Source organism: Ranitomeya variabilis, chromosome 2 (genome assembly GCF_051348905.1).
Source record: "Ranitomeya variabilis isolate aRanVar5 chromosome 2, aRanVar5.hap1, whole genome shotgun sequence".
NCBI lineage: Eukaryota > Metazoa > Chordata > Amphibia > Anura > Dendrobatidae > Ranitomeya > Ranitomeya variabilis.
In genome coordinates this window covers 58,752,385-58,774,154 of record NC_135233.1, presented here as the reverse complement: position 1 = coordinate 58,774,154, position 21,770 = coordinate 58,752,385, and the positions used below count along the sequence as shown (strand labels likewise).

At 39.3% G+C, this 21,770-nt stretch overlaps 1 protein-coding gene across 14 annotated transcripts in view; it reads left to right on the top strand.

Moving 5' to 3' along the window:
• NRXN1 (neurexin 1) overlaps nt 1-21,770 on the top strand; it is a 1,786,277-nt gene that overhangs the window by 1,624,710 nt on the left and 139,797 nt on the right. For 10 of the 14 annotated variants that reach the window (XM_077282466.1, XM_077282464.1, XM_077282462.1 and 7 more), the window contains 2 exons: nt 16,419-16,508; nt 17,769-18,085. In XM_077282466.1, coding sequence (XP_077138581.1) covers nt 16,419-16,508; nt 17,769-18,085 — 407 coding nt within the window. The remainder of the gene's footprint in view (nt 1-16,418; nt 16,509-17,768; nt 18,086-21,770) is intronic. The other 4 variants (XM_077282468.1, XM_077282467.1, XM_077282473.1 and 1 more) reach the window with 1 other exon arrangement.

The following is a 21,770-nucleotide window of genomic DNA, read 5'->3' as shown; positions in this document are numbered from 1 at the left end:
TATTATTCCTCATATAATGCTGCACAAAGGTTGATGGCCCCATAAGATGCTCCATAGAATATTATGCCCCATATAATGGTGCACAAAGGTTGATGGTCCCATAAGAAGCTCCATAGAATATTATGCCCCATATAATGCTGCACAATGGCCCCATAAGTTGCGCCATGGAATAATATGCCCCATATGCTGCTGATGCGATAAAAAAAAAAACTTACTCACCACTCATCGCTGGGGGTCTGGTGCCAGTGTCCTGAGCAGGCGGGGACACCGGCGCGCTATATGGGCCAGGTGCCAGTGTCGCCGCTGGCTCAGGTCCCCGGCACTTGTGATATTCACTTGTCCCCATTCCACTGCCATGCGCCATGGTGTGTTCCGGCTCTCTGCAGTAACTGTTCAGGCAGAGGGCATGCACTAACCACGTCATCGTGCCCTCTGACATGAACATCACAGCCAGAGGACGAGGAAGACAGAGCCCACCGGTGGAACGGGGACAGGTGAATATTGCATGGCTCACCCTCCCCCATCAAACTCACCCCATCCTGGTGTGGTCTCTGCTTCTCAGATGGACTCTGGCGCTGGCAGCTTGTTCCTGTGTCAAGCAGTGACATGTTACCACTCATTAAAGTAATGAATCACGTCCATATTCATTACTTTAGTGAGTGGTGACCTCTGAACACAGGAAGAGTTGTGGTGTCGGACACCATCGGAGAAGCAGGGAACTGCAGAGACCGCGCCGGGAGCAGGTGAGTATGATGTGACAGCCGCCACTCCTGTACCTCCCCCTCCCCTGTTGACCCCCTGGGTCAATGACTCGAGTTTAAGCCGAGAGGGGCACTTTAGGTCTAAAAAAAATGGCCTATATATTTATATGTGTTATAGTTGTTTAATTTGTATTTAGGAAACCATGTGTTAATCTTGGGACTACATTTGGTAAAACACCGATGGTCTATGACTTATCTTTAGATTTACTGTACTCACAGTGTATTGTTATATTTTTTGTTCCTTTAAGATCATTGGTCTCAGTTAATAATTTTAAAAAAAATTATAATCATAATAAAAATAATGTAGCAATAAATACCGAACACAATAACTGGCTAGCTCTGTTTTGTCATTTTCTCGATCCTTATGAATTTGCAAAATATCGAGTGGCACAGTGAAGTGTTCCAATGGGAATTTAGACTAAAAGCTGGGCACAATACTTCCATTATGTCATTGTTCCTAGATTTAATGCAGGTATTATTTGTGACAAACCTTGTGAAAGCTATCTACCAATGTGAAATGAAGATTGCTCTGTTTGTTAGCTTACTACGGTCCCAAGCCACAGTCCGTGATCACTGTCAATTCCTCAATGATTTTTCAGAATAGCGAGGACTTTGCAATCTTAGCAGCAGTTAAAGACAAGATGAAAATCTCAAAAGGGAATTATTGTCCTCAGCTTTTCAAAAAATTCAATGACTCAAATTTGAATACTTGATAAATTCCTTACGGGATAACAACCCTCACTGTGATATCATAGTTTATAATAGAAACGTTTAAATTCTAATAATGCACATACACAAAAACAAGGTGTTTATTCACAGAGTTATTCAAAACTTTGTAATTTTAAATAATTAATTCTTGAAATTTTTGTAAAACTGTGTTCAAAGGTATGTCAAGTCAAGTCTAGGATAAACATTGCTCAAAAAAAGTTTGTTTGAAACAATGAATAGATGTAAAGGAGTATTCCAGAGATGGCAATTGACAACATCTTTTTATGAGCATCACAAAGTCAAAGTGGCCATTATTGTTTCTTTATTATTTTCTCGCCATAACATCACTCCCATCCATTCACTGCACAGAGCTCTAAAGAATTTTGGAAAATAAGTCGTTGTGGTACTTACATATTTCCTGGGCACATATGGAAGTGTGCAAAAAAATTTTTAGAATGACTCAATATGCTTCAGAAAGCTCCATGCTAGGAATCTTAATTTTTAGACCAATTAGAGTTGAAAAGTGGTGATTTATCCTAGGTGTCAATTGCTGTGCCCTCTTTAGAGCTCTAGAGTAATCAGGTGAAGGCATTGTTGGAATTCGCTTAGACGCTGTTTGGGCCAGGATGTAATGATTTTGGAATAGGTAAGGGATGGAAAATGTAGGTTGGAAGGAAGAAAATAAGTTATAAAAATGAGAGAACACACAAAAATATGCAATATGAAGATGTGATTAGAGTGTTGGACATGAATTGTCATTAGCAGAGTAGAGGTTGCATATGAAGTTAAGAATTTGGTCACAAAACAAAAACTTCTGCTAATGTCTTATATAAAAAATTACAATATACCTTGAATAAACATGACAATAAAACCACTGACAGATGAAGTGAATAATATCAAGTATCTCATTACATTTACACTTGTAAAGTCATGGGAATTATTACTCAGCAAAGGTTTCTCCTTGTGGAGAGTGACATACCAGCTCTGGCTTGTCAAGGTATGGAGGCTTATTCGCCGTGCAATGCTCCTCTGGAAATGTTAATATGCAAATTGCTTCTTCAGAGAAAAAGAGGACTTGAACTCTATAGCGCCACCTGTTGGAAGTAGTGATCCTACAAGTCAAAATCAACCCTTTAATGAGTCTTGCAATATGACTTAGGATAAAAGCCAAATCAGTATCTCAATTGGCAGACACGGTGTTTTTGGCTGTTGGCCCTCATCAGTGCGAAGCATGAGAACTGATTTGGCTAGGTGAGAGGCTCTGGACTGAGGTCTAAGGGGTAAGGTTTCTCGTTGTGGATAGTGAGAACTGATGATTGAACGCTATAGCACTACCTGTTGGAAGTAGCGATCCTGCAAGTCACAATCAACCCATTAACGAGCCTTGCAATATGACTTAGGATAAAAGCCAAATCAGTATCCCAATTCGCAGACACGGTGTTTTGGGCTGTTGGCCCTCGTCAGTGCGAAACATGAGAACTGATTTGGCTAGGTGAGAGGCTCTGGACTGAGGTCTCCAGGGTAAAGTTTCTCTTAGTGGCCAACAGCCCGAAGCACCGTGTCTGCGAATTGAGATACTGATTTGGTTTTTTATCCTAAGTCATATTGCAAGACTCATTAAAGGGTTGTGTTATGTCCCCAATGGCAGAGGGTCTCAGGAATAAATACCAAGTCTGCAAACATAAAAAACCAGCTCATAGGGCAGTGGTAACTGGGCTGACCATATATCTAATCCTAGCACCACAAATAGAAGTAGCCGGGGAACGTGCCTACGTTGGTTCTAGACGTCTCGCGCCAGCCGGAGAACTAACTAACCCTAGAAGGGAAAAGAAAAGACCTTTCTTGCCTCCAGAGAAAAGACCCCCAAAGTTGGATACAAGCCCCCAACAAATAATAACGGTGAGGCAAGAGGAAAAGACAAACATAAGAATGAGCTAGGTATTTAGCAAAGAGAGGCCCACTAGCTAATAGCAGAATATAGTAAGATGACTTATATGGTCAGCAAAAACCCTATCAAAATATCCACGCTGGATATTCAAGAACCCCCGAACCGTCTAACGGCCGGGGGGAGAACACCAGCCCCCTAGAGCTTCCAGCAAAGTCAGAAATCACATTTAGTACAAGCTGGACAAAAATAGAAGCAAAGCAAGTAACTCAAAAAACAAAGAAGCAGGACTTCGCTTAATTTTGCAAGAGCCCGGACCAGCAGACAGGAGCAACAGAAGGATCTGATTACAACGATGCCAGGCACTGGACTAAGGATCCAGGAAGTTTATATAGCGACACCCCTGGACTAACGACCCAGGTGAGTGCCAAACTGAAGAAAGACAATCCCAGAGTCATATCACTAGTGACCACAAGAGGGAGCCAAAAAGTCTAATTCACAACAGGGTTGATTGTGACTTGAAGGATCGCTGCTTCCAACAGGTGGCGCTATAGAGTTCAAGCCCTCTTTTTCTCTAAAGAGTAGTGTTGAGCATTCCGATACTGCAAATATCGGGGAACGGCCGATATTCGCTGTATCGGAATTCCGATACCGAGTTCCGATATTTTTGAGTTATCGGAAATCGGAATCGGGATCCATATTAATGTAAAAAATAAAGAATAAAAATAAAAAAATATGGATATACTCACCCACCGACGGCCACTGGCTCTCAGCGGTGCAACCGGCAGCCTCCGTTCCTAAGAATGCAGTGAGTGTAGGACCTGTGATGACGTCGCGGTCTTGTGATTGGTCGCGTGACCGCTCATGTGACCGCTCACGTGACCGCGACGTCATCGAAGGTCCTTCACTCTGCATTCTTAGGAATGGAGGCAGACGCTTGCAGCGGTGACAGCCAGGGGCCGTCCGAGGGTGAGTATATCCATATTTTTTATTTTTATTCTTTATTTTTTACATGAATATGGATCCCAGGGCCTGATAGAGAGTTTCCTCTCCTTCACACCCTGGGAACCATCCAGGATCGCTCCCTATTACGTTCCGATATTTGTGTCCCATTGACTTGTATTGGTATCGGGTAGGGTTGAGCGACCTTTACATTTATAGGATCGGGTTTCACGAAACGCGACTTTTTCTAAAGTCGGGTTGAGTGAAATCGGCCGATCCTATAAAAAAGTCGGGGTCGGGGTCGGCCGAAACTCGAAACCCAATGCAGTGCAATGGGTTTCCAATGGTTCCCAGGGTCTGAAGGAGCGGAAACTCTCCTTCAGGCCCTGGGATCCATATTTAAGTGTAAAATAAAGAATTAAAATAAAAAATATCGCCATACTTACCATCTGATGCGCCCTGGTACTAAGCGGGAACCTTCCTTCCTTAGAATCAGCCTTCCAGGACCTAGCGGTGACGTCGTGGGGACGTCGCGGCTTGTGATTGGTCGCGCGGCCGCCCATGTGACCGCTCACGCGACCAATCACAAGCCGCGACGTCACCATGATGTCACCGAAGGTCCTGGAAGGGCTGATTCTTAGGAAGGAAGGCTGCCGGAAAGAAGCCGAGGGTGAGTATATTCCTATTATGTATATACTCACCCTCGGACGTGCCCTGCTTCTTTCCGGCAGACTTCCTTCCTAAGAATCAGCCCTTCCAGGACCTTCGGTGACGTCACGGCTTGTGATTGGTCGCGCGAGCGGTCACATGGGCGGCCGCGCAACCAATCACAAGCCGCGACGTCCCCGCGACGTCACCGCTAGGTCCTGGAAGGCTGATTCTAAGGAAGGAAGGTTCCCGCTTAGTACCAAGGCGCATCAGATAGTAAGTATGGCGATATTTTTTATTTTAATTCTTTATTTTACACTTAAATCTGAATTCCGATACCAATTCCCGATATCTTAAACATATCGGGAATCGGTATCGGAATTCCGATTCCAGATTCAGAAGATCGCCGACTTCATGGCCAACCCCACACAGGGGTCGGGTCGGGTTTCATGAAACCCGACTTTGCCAAAAGTCGGCGACTTCTGAAAATTGCCGACCCGTTTCGCTCAACCCTAGTATCGGGTATCGGTATCGGTGATATCCGATATTTTTTGGATATCGGCCGATCCAATCCGATACCGATACTTTCAAATATCGGAAGGTATCGCTCAACACTACTAAAGAGACAATTTGCATACTCAGCAAATAAACAGTCAAATTTGAAGATTTATGTTGGAAAAAGAAAAATGGGAAAATGTAAAGATCTGAATGGTAAGAACTAAATGGTTTGAGAAGCATGGCAAAGACGTAAAAGTGTTTGTTTCACTCCCACCATATCCTCCAGATCTTGCTGTGATTGATCCGTGGAGTGTTCTAGAAAAAAAAATTTAATCTATGTAATCCAAACTGTGAAATTTACATGGCTTAAAGGGATATAGAGACCGGTGGCTGCAACCACGTCTCTGACACTGACTGACCTATGGTTTAGCATTAGAGCCAGCTGTCAGTCAGTGCTGGGGACACGATTACAGCCACCATTCTCTAAACACAAAACAGTGACTGGAACCTATCGGTACCACCCAAACTAAAACTGACTGAAAGATTGAGCCTACTGGGAAGGAATAAAGTTAATTTCCTTACGTCAGTGAGGCTCACAGTGCTGGCGCTGCACAGTGTCAGAACGCTATTAACCTGCAGAATAACCCCTTCAGGTTAATATCGTTATTTTACATGACCGATTCCCTTTGAAGTACCTACTGATAACCTTTTAGTGCCAGATAGTACAGTATACCCTCATATGTAATTTGGAAGCAATTTCTCAATAGGTCAGAGGTGGAGTGGGATCTACACAATGTTGTGCAGATATTTCAAAAACTATGGCTGATTGGTGGATATACTACTATCACTTTGAATATCTTGAGCAATCCTAGGATTTGGGGATGATATAAGTAAAAAATTTCACCAGACTAATGAGTATCAATAGCTTTTTGCATCCTTGTTCTTTAATTCTCAGTTATGCAGGACAATACCTAGATCACCAGATGTTGTGTATATTATTTATGACTTACAAGTATTTATTTCCGCAGTATACATGATGCTGTCTAATACTGTTATATTATTGCTTAACAGCAAAGGTTCCTGATGTTTTATGGCTTTATAATTTATAGGTTAGACTCATCAAAACTAAAGAAAGTCTATTGCGTATTTTAAGTCAATCAAGAAATGTCTCAGTTGTTTCATACACAAACGTTTTACGAAGAAAAGTAAATTGCATTTTTGTGGAGGAGTGTAATAAATTTTGAAATGAAAGAAATCAGCTTTTGGAAAACATATAAAATCCACATGGCAAGTCTTCTATTTTGACCTTCCAATAATAAGCTATGATAACTTTGATTGACTGCTTTTGTCAGTCACACAAAAGATTCAATTCAACAGTTTGACCTTTTTTTTTGCCTTTTGTGGTATTCCTGTAGCTCCTCATGATAGTAGTTTACTTTGAAGGGAACTGTCCAGAAGTAACTGTTTGAATAACTGGAAGATTGACAATGCATCTACAGCCTGGACACACATATTACCGTCAGGCAATTGCTGTTGCTTTTGTTTTTATGTAACACAATGGCCCATTTGTGTAGCGATTCAATTATTGGATCTGAATATCAAGACAAAAATAAGCTATTAGTCTTTGTGTTGAAGTAATTTACTATTCTGACAAAGCTCTACAGATTCTGTTGTCCTAAAGATAGGCATATGCTTCACATACGTGTCCCAGATTGTTATTTATCTGGGTTAGCTACAAAACGAACGCCTCTTCGAATGGTTTAACTTTTTGCAGGCAAAACTTAATGTATAGCAATTTTTAGGAATTTGTGGAACCTAGAAAATTTTTACAATATGCGATGTGCTTCACGCAAGTCTCCTAGAATAGCTACTGCCATTACACATTGTAGAATATTTATTTGGCCAAAGAAGGATCTCATGACTTTTGCTGCAGCAAGGTGGGCATCCCCATAATGCTTTTACGCTATCACATGATATGACATAAAGCAGTGAACCAAAAGGACTATTGTAGCCTGTGTAAAAACAGGAGCAGGAAATGCAGCAGCTATTTTGTGGTGAATCTGTATAGTGAGAGGACATCACAGTGAAAATGTGATGCTTTGAAATTTAAATTTCTTTAAATGCATTGAATATAGTTAATTTCTAAATCACAGTTCACCAATATTACAGTCAACATGCTCCAAGAGGCTAATACATGGGAATATGGTTGAAGAGGTTCTGTGTAAACACTAGATTTTATGGGGAATAAAAACCTTTCTAACTCCTTATCCCTGTAGATTGTTAATGAGGGAATGAAAAATGGTGTTTTATTTAAAAAAAAAAAACTGCCCACAATGTTGGAACTATGTTTAGATATTTTACAGTCATATAGTTTATCCACATGCCTGTGTTCAGGGCCGGACTGGCCATCTGGCAATTCTGGCAAATGTCAGAAGGGCCTGTCTGGTCGTGGTCTGCCTTGTTGACATTGTTAACAGAATCAGTATTCTCAAGACACCCATCCTGTTAAGAGTTGTGACAAAACACAAAGTTGCTGACTCCGTCACTTACCCCAGCAGGCCACCGGTATCATTAGAAATATTGGTCTAGTAGTAAATCTTCCTTTCCTCCATCCAGGGCAATATTAGTAATATTCTGGTGCTTGGGGACAGGGAAGCATGGACCTGTGTAATTTCAAATGCCAGGGCTCAAAATCACCCCCAGTCTGTACCTGCCTGTGTTACACCTCAATATAAGGTTTATAGTTATATTCATAAGGATCTTTACTTGTCTATTTATCAATCTATTATTTTCCATAATTCAACTGAGGCAGGTTTGCTAAATTTAAGGGGAAATAATTTGATCCCCATAAAATAAATTCAATGCCAATTTGGTCTGCTTGGAAGAAGTTAAAATAAACTCTTTTACTCACCTCTCTTCAGCCTTCTCCAGACCTGCTAGGATTTTCATATAGCTCTTCATCCTTCTCACATTCCCCCTGAGCTTTTGGCAGGTGATGCTGTTGACTAGGCTCCAAGTTTAGTCATCACATGCATTGGAAGAACTGGAAGGAAAAGAAAGAAGAGGAGCTAATTACACGATTGGGCAGGGAGTGGAAGTGAGACATGTATGGGAAGGGCCAAGGTGAGGGGAGTATAAGATTTATTGTTTTCAACCCCTTTGTACACCTGAGAATCCAGGAAAATACCACCATTTAGCTGGATTTCTGTGAAGAGACATACCCAAAGCTTGGGACTCACCTGAATTCAAGAATTTTGAGAAATTTAAAATTAATTAGTTAGAAAGGATTTGCTCATTTATTTTTATGTTTTTTGGTGTTAGGGTTAGTTTATGAGCATAAATCTAATGCATCAATTCTAAGATGAAACAACACCATGCCCACATGTACCAAATATTTTTTTTTTACAACAAATTGCCTTCTATTATTATTACTCTTATTATTTTTCTTGCATTCTTAAGATATTACAATACATTCAGTACTTGGACTCATCCACAACTTCAATATAAATTCCACATAGGGTTTTTAGCCTTTTCTTGAACGATGAAGTGCTGAAGTACGACAATGAGCTGTTTACAATTCTGCCATAGTAGGCAATGTCACAAACGCAATTCCCGACAAAACTTTGACCTGTGTTTTATTTTCACCTCATCACATTCCCACCGCCGAGATGATTTCTTCTTGACAACAAATAGATGTCTTCAATTAAGCTTTATGCTCATCATTTGTTCCCTTTTATATCAGTAGTGACAAGCATGTATAGTGGCAAATACCTAACACTTAAAACTTTTGTAGCGTTGAATATCACTGCCGATATTTTATATGGAAGATGATAGCATACAGATAGTTTCATTTGTACATTGTATTGCCTCTTCACATTTTACTTGAGTACATTTATTTGATAGATAATATAATGCAAAACAAGATCCCATTGAAAGATATAGTTTATTAGGATTAATTTCGCAAGTAAATCCATGTTAATCCGGGAAGACAGATGCGTTCAAACAATACTTGAAGCTTCTATTCTACTCTGAGACTCTTTAATTCCTTTTCCTTCTTAAGTTTTATGAAACATATAAAAGCTTTTCAGATGTTTCGTGGATTAAGCATTCCAGATAAAGGGGGCTATCTGAAAAATAACTTTACCTAATTGATATAGAAAGACAAGATAAGATGACAGTTGGGAGCTCCATATTTTTATTCTTTGTTAGATACAAAAATTATGTTTAAGAATCACATAAAATATAAGAAAAAAAAGACCATCTGCCTCCGCAGAACTGAATGTAAAGATTGTGTAATTGGATTCTGCAAACACTAGAAATGTTTATTATATTGGACATATGGTAAAACTATTGTGATGTTTTCGGAACAATTGCATCCCAATTGATTGAATGATTGGTTGTGTTTATTTGGATTATTAATTTCTGTATATTTATTAATTTGGTTATATTTCTTAACATTTTTATATATAGTATTTATTTATAAATATTACTTATTTTTGCATATGTCTTTATTTCAATAACTTTGCAAATAGAGCAAGTAATATATATATATGGGATAACTATCTTCAAATGTACAAGAAAAATTATGTAAATTCTAAGGATAATTCCCTAGGAATTTCATGACCACTGAAAAGGTCACAGACTGATTGCTATTCATACTTGTTACTGTACTGCATGGGGACTCTTAATTTTCCTTATAAATTATAGTAGGCGTACGAACCTCTGGGGCCTCAAAACCTTTTTTTTGAACAGTGAGATGGGAACTTCTGTCTTCCATTGATTGATTGATATGAAACCCTGCCATAGAGAAGGTCAATTTGTATCAGCTGTTGTGTGCATTAACGTGTTCTTCAACAATGGGGGTTCACCTATATAAGGCTCTGTTCACATATGCTACTGGAGCTTCTGCCATCCATTCTGTCAGAAGTACATGCAAAGCTATTCTTGCCATCAAAATGACAGAAACTGTGATGAATAGTGTTGAGCATTCCGATACCGCAAATATCGGGTATCGGCCGATATTTGCTGTATCGGAATTCCGATACCGAGTTCTGATATTTTTGTGATATCGGAAATCGGAATCGGAAGTTCCCAGTGTGTGGTTCCCAGGGTCTGGAGGAGAGAAGACTCTCCTTCAGGCCCTGGGATCCATATTCATGTAAAAAATAAACAATACAAATAAAAAATATGGATATACTCACCCCTCCGGCGGCCCCGGCTCTCACCGGTCCAAGCGTCTGCCTCCGTTCCTAAGTATGAGAGCTGAAAAGGACCTTCGATGACACCACGGCTTGTAATTGGTCGCGTGAGCGGTCACATGAGCGGTCACGCGACCAATCACAAGCCGCGACGTCATCGAAGGTCCTTTTCAGCTCTCATTCTTAGGAACAGAGGCTGCCGGTTGCAGCGGTTACAACCAGGGCGCGTCAGAGGGTGAGTATATCCCTATTTTTTATTTTTATTCTTTATTTTACACATGAATATGGATCCCAGGGCCTGAAGGAGAGTTTCCTCTTCTTCAGACCCTGGGAACCATCCAGGATACCTTCCGATACTTGTGTCCCATTGACTTGTATTGGTATCGGGTATTGGTATCGGCGATATCCGATACTTTTCAGATATCGGCCGATACAATCCGATACCGATACTTTCAAGTATCGGAAGGTATCGCTCAACACTAGTGTTGAGCATTCCGATACCGCAAGTATCGGGTATCGGCATATGCGGAATGCGGAATTCCGATACCGAGTTCCGATATTTTTGTGGTATCGGAAATCGGAATCGGATGTTCCCAGTGTATGGTTCCCAGGGTCTGGAGGAGAGGAGACTCTCCTTCAGGCCCTGGGATCCATATTCATGTAAAAAATAAAGAATTAAAATAAAAAATATGGATATACTCACCTGTCCGGCGGCCCCTGGACCTTACCGATTGTAACCGGCAGCCTCCGTTCCTAAGAATGAGGAGTTTAGGACCCTCGATGACGTCGCGGCTTGTGATTGATCGCGTGCCGCTCATGTGACCGCTCACGCGACCAATCACAAGCCGCGACATCATCGCAGGTCCTAAACTCCTCATTCTTAGGAACGGAGGCTGCCGGTTACAATCGGTAAGGTCCAGGGGCCGCCGGACAGGTGAGTATATCCATATTTTTTATTTTAATTCTTTATTTTTTACATGAATAGGATAGGATAGCTTCCGATACTTGTGTCCCATTGACTTGTATTGGTATCGGGTATCGGTATCGGCGATATCCGATATTTTTCGGGTATCGGCCGATACGATCTGATACCAATACTTTCAAGTATCGGAAGGTATCGCTCAACACTACTCAACACTAGTGATGAACTCTATGATAAGACACTGGTATCTGTGTTAGCTGTTAAAATATTTTTACTAAAACTTATGTCATAGCTTCTATTATAACCAAAGGCCACAAAAGCAAATAAAAAAATGAATATTGAGTAATAATAATTATAATTATGTTATTTCTAACAAAATGACAGTTTTTCAAACAATTTCTGAATATCTCAATTATTAGTGACAACTGATACGGCCATTACCATAAGTAATAAACTGCGTTAATTGCTGTAACTCTGAAATTTCCAGTACATTAAATTGCACAACAAATGTAAAATACATCTTAAGGTAAATATCACTCTTTAAACCCCTATTCTTGATATATCATTGTAGCAGTCAGAGCTCTTTTTTTCTAATCATAATGTTCTAATTTCCCTCAGCCACCAAAAGAGGGAGCACAAGAGCTTATTGCATACTGATACATTATATACAAGCAGTATAAGCTCCAGAGCTCTCTCCTGTGGTATATACAAGAAGCCTAAATATTTTGCTTAAAAGGGGCTGTTAGGGCTAGCGGAACACACCGAGTAATGAGAGATAGATGCGAGGTGCATTTGCAGCCCGGTGTCCACTGTTCAGAGATACCTGCTGCTAAGTAATGGCGGATGGATACTGAGCTCATACGTGGGTTAACCTCACCCCGTGTGAAATGTTAGCGACCTCTGTTGCTTCACAGAGTTGCGCTGTACACAGAAACCTATTACCCTAACTAGGGTTGTGCTTGCTCTGGAACTCTTCTGTGCTAACCACATACATGAAGGAACCAGATGCTAAGCCAAGGCTAATTGCCCCACTGACGCTAGCTGCCTGCCTGAGTGTACAGCCCCAGAGCTAAACAGACTCTCCACATATGACTGAGTGGTAGAGTATCCACTGGCAACAGCCAAACACAATTGATACTAGCGCATGGCCTTTTATAGTTGTAGCTTTTTCAGGACCTTTCTAGTGGACCAATAGGAGCTGCAACAGGACCTGAGCATGTGACCCTCGACCTCCAAAGAGAGGTCTTCCCTTGGGCATGCTCAGAAGGATAAAAGCAGGACTTAGTCCCAGAAGCATATGCTCTCCGCTGACCAGTACTGGCTACAATGGCTGAGCCTGGAAGGGCAGCAGTAACCAAGCACACAGTATCTGCCTAAGCCAGATGCTAGGCCTGACGTCTCCGCTGAGCAGGCTCCACTGCGGCTGGAGAAGAATGGGAGACCACAGCGGAGGTGGATTGAGATTCCCCCTGTGCAGTGGCGGGAACTTGAGACCTAACAGGGGCATTCAGGAAATTAAAAACATGTTTCAATGCAGCATGTTTCAAATATGGTAATGTACCATATTTTTTTGACTGTAAGATGCACCGCACCATAAGACACACCCCAAATTTAGGGGTGGAAAATAGCAGAAAAAAGATTTTTATAAGGTGGGGGTCTGCCTTATTGTCTGAATTTAAGGTATCTTACCTGAAATCCTGTGGTGGTACAGCAGGGTCACAGAAGGCAGGGTCCCTTCCTCAGGAAACTGGTGGCGGCAGAAGTGTGGAAATGCTGCAGTCCCGGGGTGCGATGCTGCGGGTCCAGTGTCAGCGGTGAGGCAGAGTTGGAGCAGGGTCCCATCCTCAGGATGCTGATGGCGGCAGAGGTATGGTAATGCTGTGGCGGTGGGTAGTGCAGAGTGCACCTGAGCAGTGTCCCTTCTTCAGGATACCGGCGGTAGAAATGTGGTGGCGCCACGGCCTGGTGTCTACTGTGAGGACTTTTTCCCTGCTGAGGCTTTAGGAAAATGGCCACCGGAGGCCGCGAATGCGCAGATTGAAAACTCGGTGGCCATTTTCCTGAAGCTGAGTGCTGCCGAGATTTCAATCTGCGCATGCACGGCCTCCGGTGGCCATTTTCCTGAAGTCTCTGGTAGCCCATGGCTTCAGGAGGATGGCCGCAGGGAAACCGGTGATGAACTCTGCTCACCGTGGACATCGGGCTGCGGTGCCGCCACATTTCTGCCACCGGCATCTTGAAGAAGGGACCCTGCTCAGGTGCACTCTGCACCGCCCACCACCACAGAATCACCACACCTCTGCCATATTCACCCTATAAGACGCACACCCCATTTTCCTCCCAAATTGTTTGGGGAAAAAGTGCATCTTATAGTCCAAAAAATACTGTACACCTCGTCAAAATGAGTTAAAGGGAACCTATAAAGTCTTTGTAGCTATTAACCTGCAGACATAGGTTGCTGCCTGGTCATCTTCCTTAAAATGAATCTACTGGGAGAAAATTAACTTTATTTTTCTTCGCAACTCATAATTATAGGGACGTGTTTACAACAGTTACAGTCATGGTTCACAGCATTATGAGCTTTGGCTGTATGCATGATTGACAGATTGCTCTGCATAGTTGCACTTTAGAATGAGCTGTCAATCAAAATTTCAGGATGTCCTACATCCATCGTACACTGTGTTCTGAATGGTGACTGTAGTCATTCCTGGAACACCTCTATGACTGAAAACCAGCGGCTCCCTGGAAACCCGGGAGCCATGCTTTCATTGCGACAGCCACTCAGATATTGTAAGGTATTTTAGTTATTTTACTCTTTCTCCTTAAAACTGCATACTATACATTGCATGCAAAATTTGTGTCTTCGTAATTACTTCCACAATGAATGTACCATTGTTATTGACATCATGTTCATTACCTGATTCTAACCTTCAATGGTGGACATTCACTTAAAGAATGAGTTTCCTATTTATGAATTATTCTCCCATATTATGCAGACTTCTAAAGACTTCTCAACTTTCAAAGCTTTATTCCCTAAGCTCTAAAACAATCATGTACTTTATACAATTTTCCAGGATTAATAACCCTGAATGAGTGTTTGACCTTTATTAAAAGCACTGTTTTGCAGCTTTCTCTGCCTCTTGCATAGTTAAAATATGAGTTTTTAAATAAGATACACTTTTGTTTTCTTGTATTTTATAAAGATTGTTACTTAATTGAATGATGGTTGTGAGGTTTTCTTTTTTTTCCCAAGCTACATTGTAAGAACTGCATCTCACATCATGATTGGCAGCACAAAGGCCAATTCTGTAACCTTCCAGCATGAAGAGCAGGTTGGGCATACCTCTTTCAGAAGTGTTTCAAAGTTCTCTTCCATGCAAGGATTTAATTAAAAGAGAATAAACTATAAAGTATGTAAGAAAAGTAATGCCCTTCACCGCTAATGTTACCTCCTTTGTCTTTCAAGTCTTAAGAGGGTCTGTCCTGAGTTTTGCCTTGACTCGGCTGCATCATTTCAGTATTTAGAAGATACTAGTGGATTGTTTCTAGTTTACACCAATTATATATCTGACATTAAGATGTCTCTATCATGATTATTAGTAAAACTGAAAAATAACAGCGTAGACAAATTTTCTAAAAATTACTCCAATGGTCATTTTTATTTTTGACTAGTGTAAGAGCATAACTTTTTGGGTCAAAAAGAAAATGGAAAAATTGTAACAACATCATATGTCATATACAATACTAATGACCTTTTATAAGGTTGTTGTATTCCGTTTTGACTTTAAGGTCTTGATGTGTCTGAATACATTGGAGATGCACCCCTATATTGGAGTGAAAAATAACTTTTAACCTCATTACGTTAAGATTTACATTACAAAGCAGATGTACTGTAGGGATATATTCTGCCGAGAGTAAAGACGACCTATGAAAATGTCATTGAAGAGATGAATTAGGCTGTTGTGTCACCCAAATGCCCTTGAACAAATGAAGAAATGCAAATTTGAATTTTTTTTGTAAGATTTATTGGAACTTTTCGTGTTTTGCTCCTTACATTTATCTTTGCTAATGTTTATGGAAATTACTTCTAAATTCTCAGTTGAAGCATTTTAGTATTTCAGATGACAATTTGAAGAATAACTCATATACCTGTAATGAAAACTTAATTAGGATGAAACTAGTCTTGAGTTCGCTCCATACTTAACTATGGCTGAAATAACTTTTGTCAATCCTTTTTCCATGCTGACTCAATTATGATTTTAATATTACGCTCTTTTATTACTATTTCGATTGCAATGCATTTGTACCATGTGATTTTTTGAATCTTGTGGATCAGAATTTTTTTCTTGAGAGAAGAAATTTAGTTTTCTTTTTTGCCATTTTGTTTTTTTCTTAACATGGATGCATTGGTAATAACATCCACAATGGTATTCTGATTCATAGAGTTTTTTTTAAATGATTAATCTGAATTAAGAGGTTGGATGTATCCTGCTAAATTAAATATGTTACATATGAATATGTTTAACTAGCTAATAACAAAGACCAAAAAACGGATTTCTTTCATGTAAAGCCATACTATTGCTGCTTAAATATGTTTTTTGGGATTGTCTATAACATAATTTTAATAACCTAGATCAAGTGCAGATTTCTAATTTTCAATTAACATAGGAATAATTTTGTTTGCTAAAATAAAATAAATGAATGACTGAACCATGATATGTTCTAGGTACAATTTTTTAAAAAATCCAAATTTCAAAAAGTCATGTGGCAACTGTATAGCTCAAGCTTTAAGTATTAACTTTTAACCTTTGACCTTACAGATTTTAACCAATGAAATGTCTCTTTAAACTTTAAAGGAAACAATGATAACGAACGCCTGGCGATTGCTAGACAGCGAATTCCATATCGACTTGGTCGAGTAGTTGATGATTGGCTACTCGACAAAGGTAAAAAAACATTGATTAAAACTTCAAATAAAAATAATTTGAACATAACCAAGTAGTGTTTCATTGTAACGCTAATAAACCTTAAAATAAATTTTCAGTAAAACTAAATTAAAAACATTTAAAACAGTAAAATCTTAGATAGTGGTTTCTTGCATACGATGTATAATAATTTTCTGACCTGTTTAGAGCTCAGATGTTTAATAATCGTACCCTGTTAACTTAAGGTTAAAGGGACTGTAAATATAATCTACTAACTCGATCTATGAAGACACTCATAGATAACTTTAACCAAACATTCTAAATTATTCACAGAAATTTTTTTTCCTGTTCCCACTTCTAAATTATTAACTAAAATATGTGCAGATTTCTTACCTTTCTTACTGCCGTGAACAAAATATCTTGGTTTAAACTACAGGAATTCTAACTAGTGGGCAAAATGAATTGCCAATCAAAGTGAAGTCCCTTTAACATTTGCATCCTTTCAAGGAAATTTTTTTTTGAGCAAACCATAATTAAAGCAGAACTTAAAATTGTGTGCATGCTAATCATACGCAGAGAACAATCTGCTTAAAATTGTATTTGTGATTTCATAATGCTGCCAATGTTTTTAAGGATCTCTTTGTGTAATAAAATTGTGCCATAATTTCACCATCGGTATGTGTATCATTACTGAAGTCGCTTTTTACATCAAAAAGACTCTATTTTAATTGTTAGTCTCAGCTAAATGCCAATCAGAGCTATTTCACACATTGCCTGGGATGCATAATGATGCACTTCTTTTCTTAACTTGTGGCGAAGCAAACAAAATTCAATATTATAGCGGTAAACATTCACAATGGAATCCTAATTGCCTTTTGTGGCAAAATATCTTGTTTGGTTTTTCCATTTTTATTTATTTATTTTTTTCTCCTTGCAATAGATCATTAAAAAGAAGCGCATTTTTAATAATACATATTCATATTAAAGATAATTAAAACAAATATTTCAATTATAATCATAGGATGCAATATATTTTTTAAATAAAAAAAAAACAAAACCTTTGATTGGCCTTTGGCATCAAACGTCATCCAAGCAAATATGTATTTATTATTAGGCGTACATTTCACAGTCACCTCATCTAAAGCAATGAATTATAATCTAATTTCCTCTTATAATTTATTGCCTTCATCATTCATTAAAACAAACAAATGTTACTCATCTTTTTCAAAATAAAGAACTCAATGTCAACATTTTTGTATGTATGTAATATTCTTTTTGCAGGACGGCAGCTCACAATCTTCAATAGCCAGGCGACAATAAAAATCGGTGGAAAGGAACGGGGACATCCATTTCAAGGCCAACTTAGTGGCCTCTACTATAATGGCTTAAAGGTTCTGAATATGGCAGCTGAAAGTGATTCCAATATCGTGATTGAGGGAAATGTCAGGCTTGTTGGTGATGTGCCTTCATCAATGACTACAGAGTCAACTGCCACAGCCATGCAGTCAGAAATGTCCACTTCTATTATGGAGACTACAACCACATTGGCCAGCAGTACGAGAAGGCCAAAAACGCCTACAAGGGAGCCGGTTGGTCAGGTCAGTAACCCCCCATTTTTATTATTTTTCTTACATTAACATTTTTGAAGACCATAAAAAATAAAAAATAGTAAGCAACTAAAAACTCAGAGTAACTAGATAGATAAGGAGATGGATATTTTCCTTCCATTTTGATTTATATTACACAAAATATTACTGCACACACTAATAATGAGCAACTGATTAAAGGGAAGTTGTCACTAGGTTTATGCCACCTAATTTGAGAGCAGCATATTGTATGTACAGATACACTGATTTCAGCTATGTGTTTCTTACTTTGCTACTTGCTGTAGTTTTGATAAAATCAGTATTTTATCAGCAGGTGATTATCACTAGATGACTGGTAAGCCTGCTGCCAGGTAGTCCTCTATATTCATAAGCTTTGTATAACTCCTCCCCCACCTCTGATTGGCAGCTTTCTGCCTATGTACAGTTTTTGCTGAAATCTGCCAATCAGTGATGTGGGCGGGGTTATACAGAGCTCAGCATTCAGAGAACTGGTAAATCAGCACCAGAAACGAGAGTGATTTTATAAAAATGGCAGCGAGCAGCCCAGTAAGTGTCACATAGCTTTGCCTCTACATCATGCTGCACTCTGGTGAGGTAGTTTACTTTACTGTATTCATTTACCCCACCATTTATGACAATCTATAAAAAATATGTGTGCAGAATGAATCCTACCACAAAAACTTATATATCCTTTTAAACATTTCCCATAGTGGCCACAAGTACAGCAGCGCAAAAAGATTTACCGGACACTGGTTATATCCGCATTGGTAGTTCATGGCCAGCGGAGCAGGGACATGCAAACCTCTTTCATCCTTCTGGCATACCCGTTGCCTTTTCTAATTATAGGGCCTGGCATGTCAATATTGCTGCATGTTGGAGGCACGACATTGTGCTGGACCTACTAATCGGAAAAGGCCCATGGAATGCCGCCAAGTGGGAGGAGGTTCAAAAATGGCTCTGATATGGTGGCCCTGATGTGGCCACTGGACAAGCCTTCTGCAAACCTTTTTCCCCCAACTCTAATAACAATAAATTTAATGTAATATTATAATCCAATTTTCCCAAACAGGAACATTGTAATAATTATTACAGATATTTGTTCTGCAGTAAAGACTTGTCAGTCATAATCATGTATTACTGCTATCTGCAACCTGTGGCTTTTAAAAAAAAAAAAACCCTACCATTTCCAAGCTTACTGCTGTAAGTGCAGGAGTGTAGATATCATTAATGCAGCCTGTAAAATCTTCCATGCATCCCTTGCATAAAGGCTCTCATAGCTGCTGGTTGGTCTCACCTCCTTTGTTGCAAGAAACTATGTTATTAGCAAAATTGGGGTTGGAAAAATATCACGCCTCTTATTCTGCACGGCAAAACTTTACATTATAAATGAAAACCCATTGAAAGTGTCCATTCGTACAGTGGACTGAGAATAGTAATTTCACAGTAGTTGAAGATGCCCGGTCTAGAAATGTGTGATAAACAACAACAAAAAAGAATTTCAGAAATAGCATTAAATAGGCCATAACACATACTGTATATAATATGGATGTAACAGAGAAGAGTTTGTAATTTTGTAATTACCAGTGAACCCTCATTAAACAGAACAGATGATACATTTTGTTTTGCAAACTTAACACTGACCTGTATTTGACATTAGTGATGAGCGATCATGCTCGGATAATGCGTTATCTGAGCATGCTCGGTTGTTACTCGATCTTGGGTGTGCTCGGATAATATGTTTGAGTCCCTGCGGCTGCATGTTTTTCGCTTGTTAGACAGCCACAAATCATGCAGCCATGGGAACGTGAACATATTATCTGAGCACGCCCAAGATACAAGGATAACACCTGAGCATGCTCAGATAACATGTTATCCGGGCACATTCGCTCATCACTATTTGATACTATTGCCCACTAGTGATGAGCGAGTGTGTGCGTTACTTGAGATTTCCGAGCATGCTTGGGTGTTCTCCGACTATCTTGGGCGTGCTCGTAGATTATGTTTGTGTCCCCGCAGCTGCATGATTTGCAGCTGTTAGACAACCTGAACACATGCAGGGATTGGCTGTTTGTTAGGGAATCGCCACATGTATTCAGGCTGTCTAGCAGACGCAAATCATGCAGCTGTGGGGACACAAACATAATATACGAGCACTCCCAAGATAGTCGGAGAACACCCGAGCATGCTCGGAAATCTCAAGTAACGAGCACACTCGCTCATCGCTATTGCCCACGTTTAGTCTAGAATCATCTGCTCTAGAATTAATATCTATTGGATATCTTTGCTTTTGTATTTTTGTACATAACATTGAGTTTTTGTGAACAAATATAAATATGTGTAGTATGGTATCATATCAGTATTCTCCAGTTTCTAATTTGGGTTTACTAATGGAATCAAATGCGGAGCAAAGCTGGTAAGTTTTTGGACTTCTATTCTTTTGTACTTTTGTCTACTTACTCATTTTTATTTTAACATGATGCTATGTCTGATATATTTTTATAATATGGGATTTTTTACTGTAAAATCACATGCCTGTGTATTTAGTTCTTCCAAATTTATGGAGAGTATACTAGACTAAGAGAGAGAGAGGATCCATCGTTATTGTCTTTGTATTTTTATTGAAGGACATATTTATTATGGTCATTAGCTCTGCTAAACATTTGTTCCTGGAAACACGCGATGTGTTCAGTATATGCTTGGATAGCATTTTTTACTCTGTGTTTTGAATTAATTAGTGACCCAGTTTCACAGGCTCAGATAAAAGGGCAAATCCTCGACTTCATTCCGCAGTTGCTTAACCATCATTTGTTACATACTGTTTCTATAAATGACTTGTATATAATGACTGCTTTACTACCAAAAAAAATGGAAACCTACCATTGTGTTTTGTTTTCCTCAATCAAACCAAGCTTTCACTAAGCCACTTAAATAGCTTTTGAAATAAACCCTGGGGTGAATGAATGTTTTGGAACAATAGAAACACATTTTTGGCCAAGCAGAATTAAATTGGCTTTGCTTTAAACTGCAGAGAATAAGCATGGTTGGTAATTCTGTAGGGCAAAATGTGGGTGAAGGATGTATTTCTGTTTATACCGAAGCAGTGACTTTGAAGAAGATTCATCAAAATATTCTCACGACAGCCTCGGTTTTTGCCCTCCAACCTAAACATAATAAAGGCGTGCGTCTAAAAAAGCACAATACAGTCATTTACAACCAATTTCACTTTGAAGTCAGGAGGTTTCTCTGCACCAGGTGACCTATATAAAGTATGTTTCTTATTTTACAATATTGAACTCAGTCAATTGAATTAAGTTACAGACATATCATTTTTTTAAGTATAACATTTTGATTTTTAATATTTTGCCTTTAGGGTTAAAATAAAAAATAGTTTGCCATCATATTTACCGACTTAGTCCATTTCGTTCTATTGATCAGTGGGCTAAACACATCATACGGTGACCCTTAATTAAATTTAAGGACAAAAGTCACATTAGGTCCTGGTCTAGTTAAGCAGTAGGCACAAAATTGTATATAAATTCTGTCTACATATTACAGGTCCTTCTCAAAAAATTAGCATATAGTGTTAAATTTCATTATTTACCATAATGTAATGATTACAATTAAACTTTCATATATTATAGATTCATTATCCACCAACTGAAATTTGTCAGGTCTT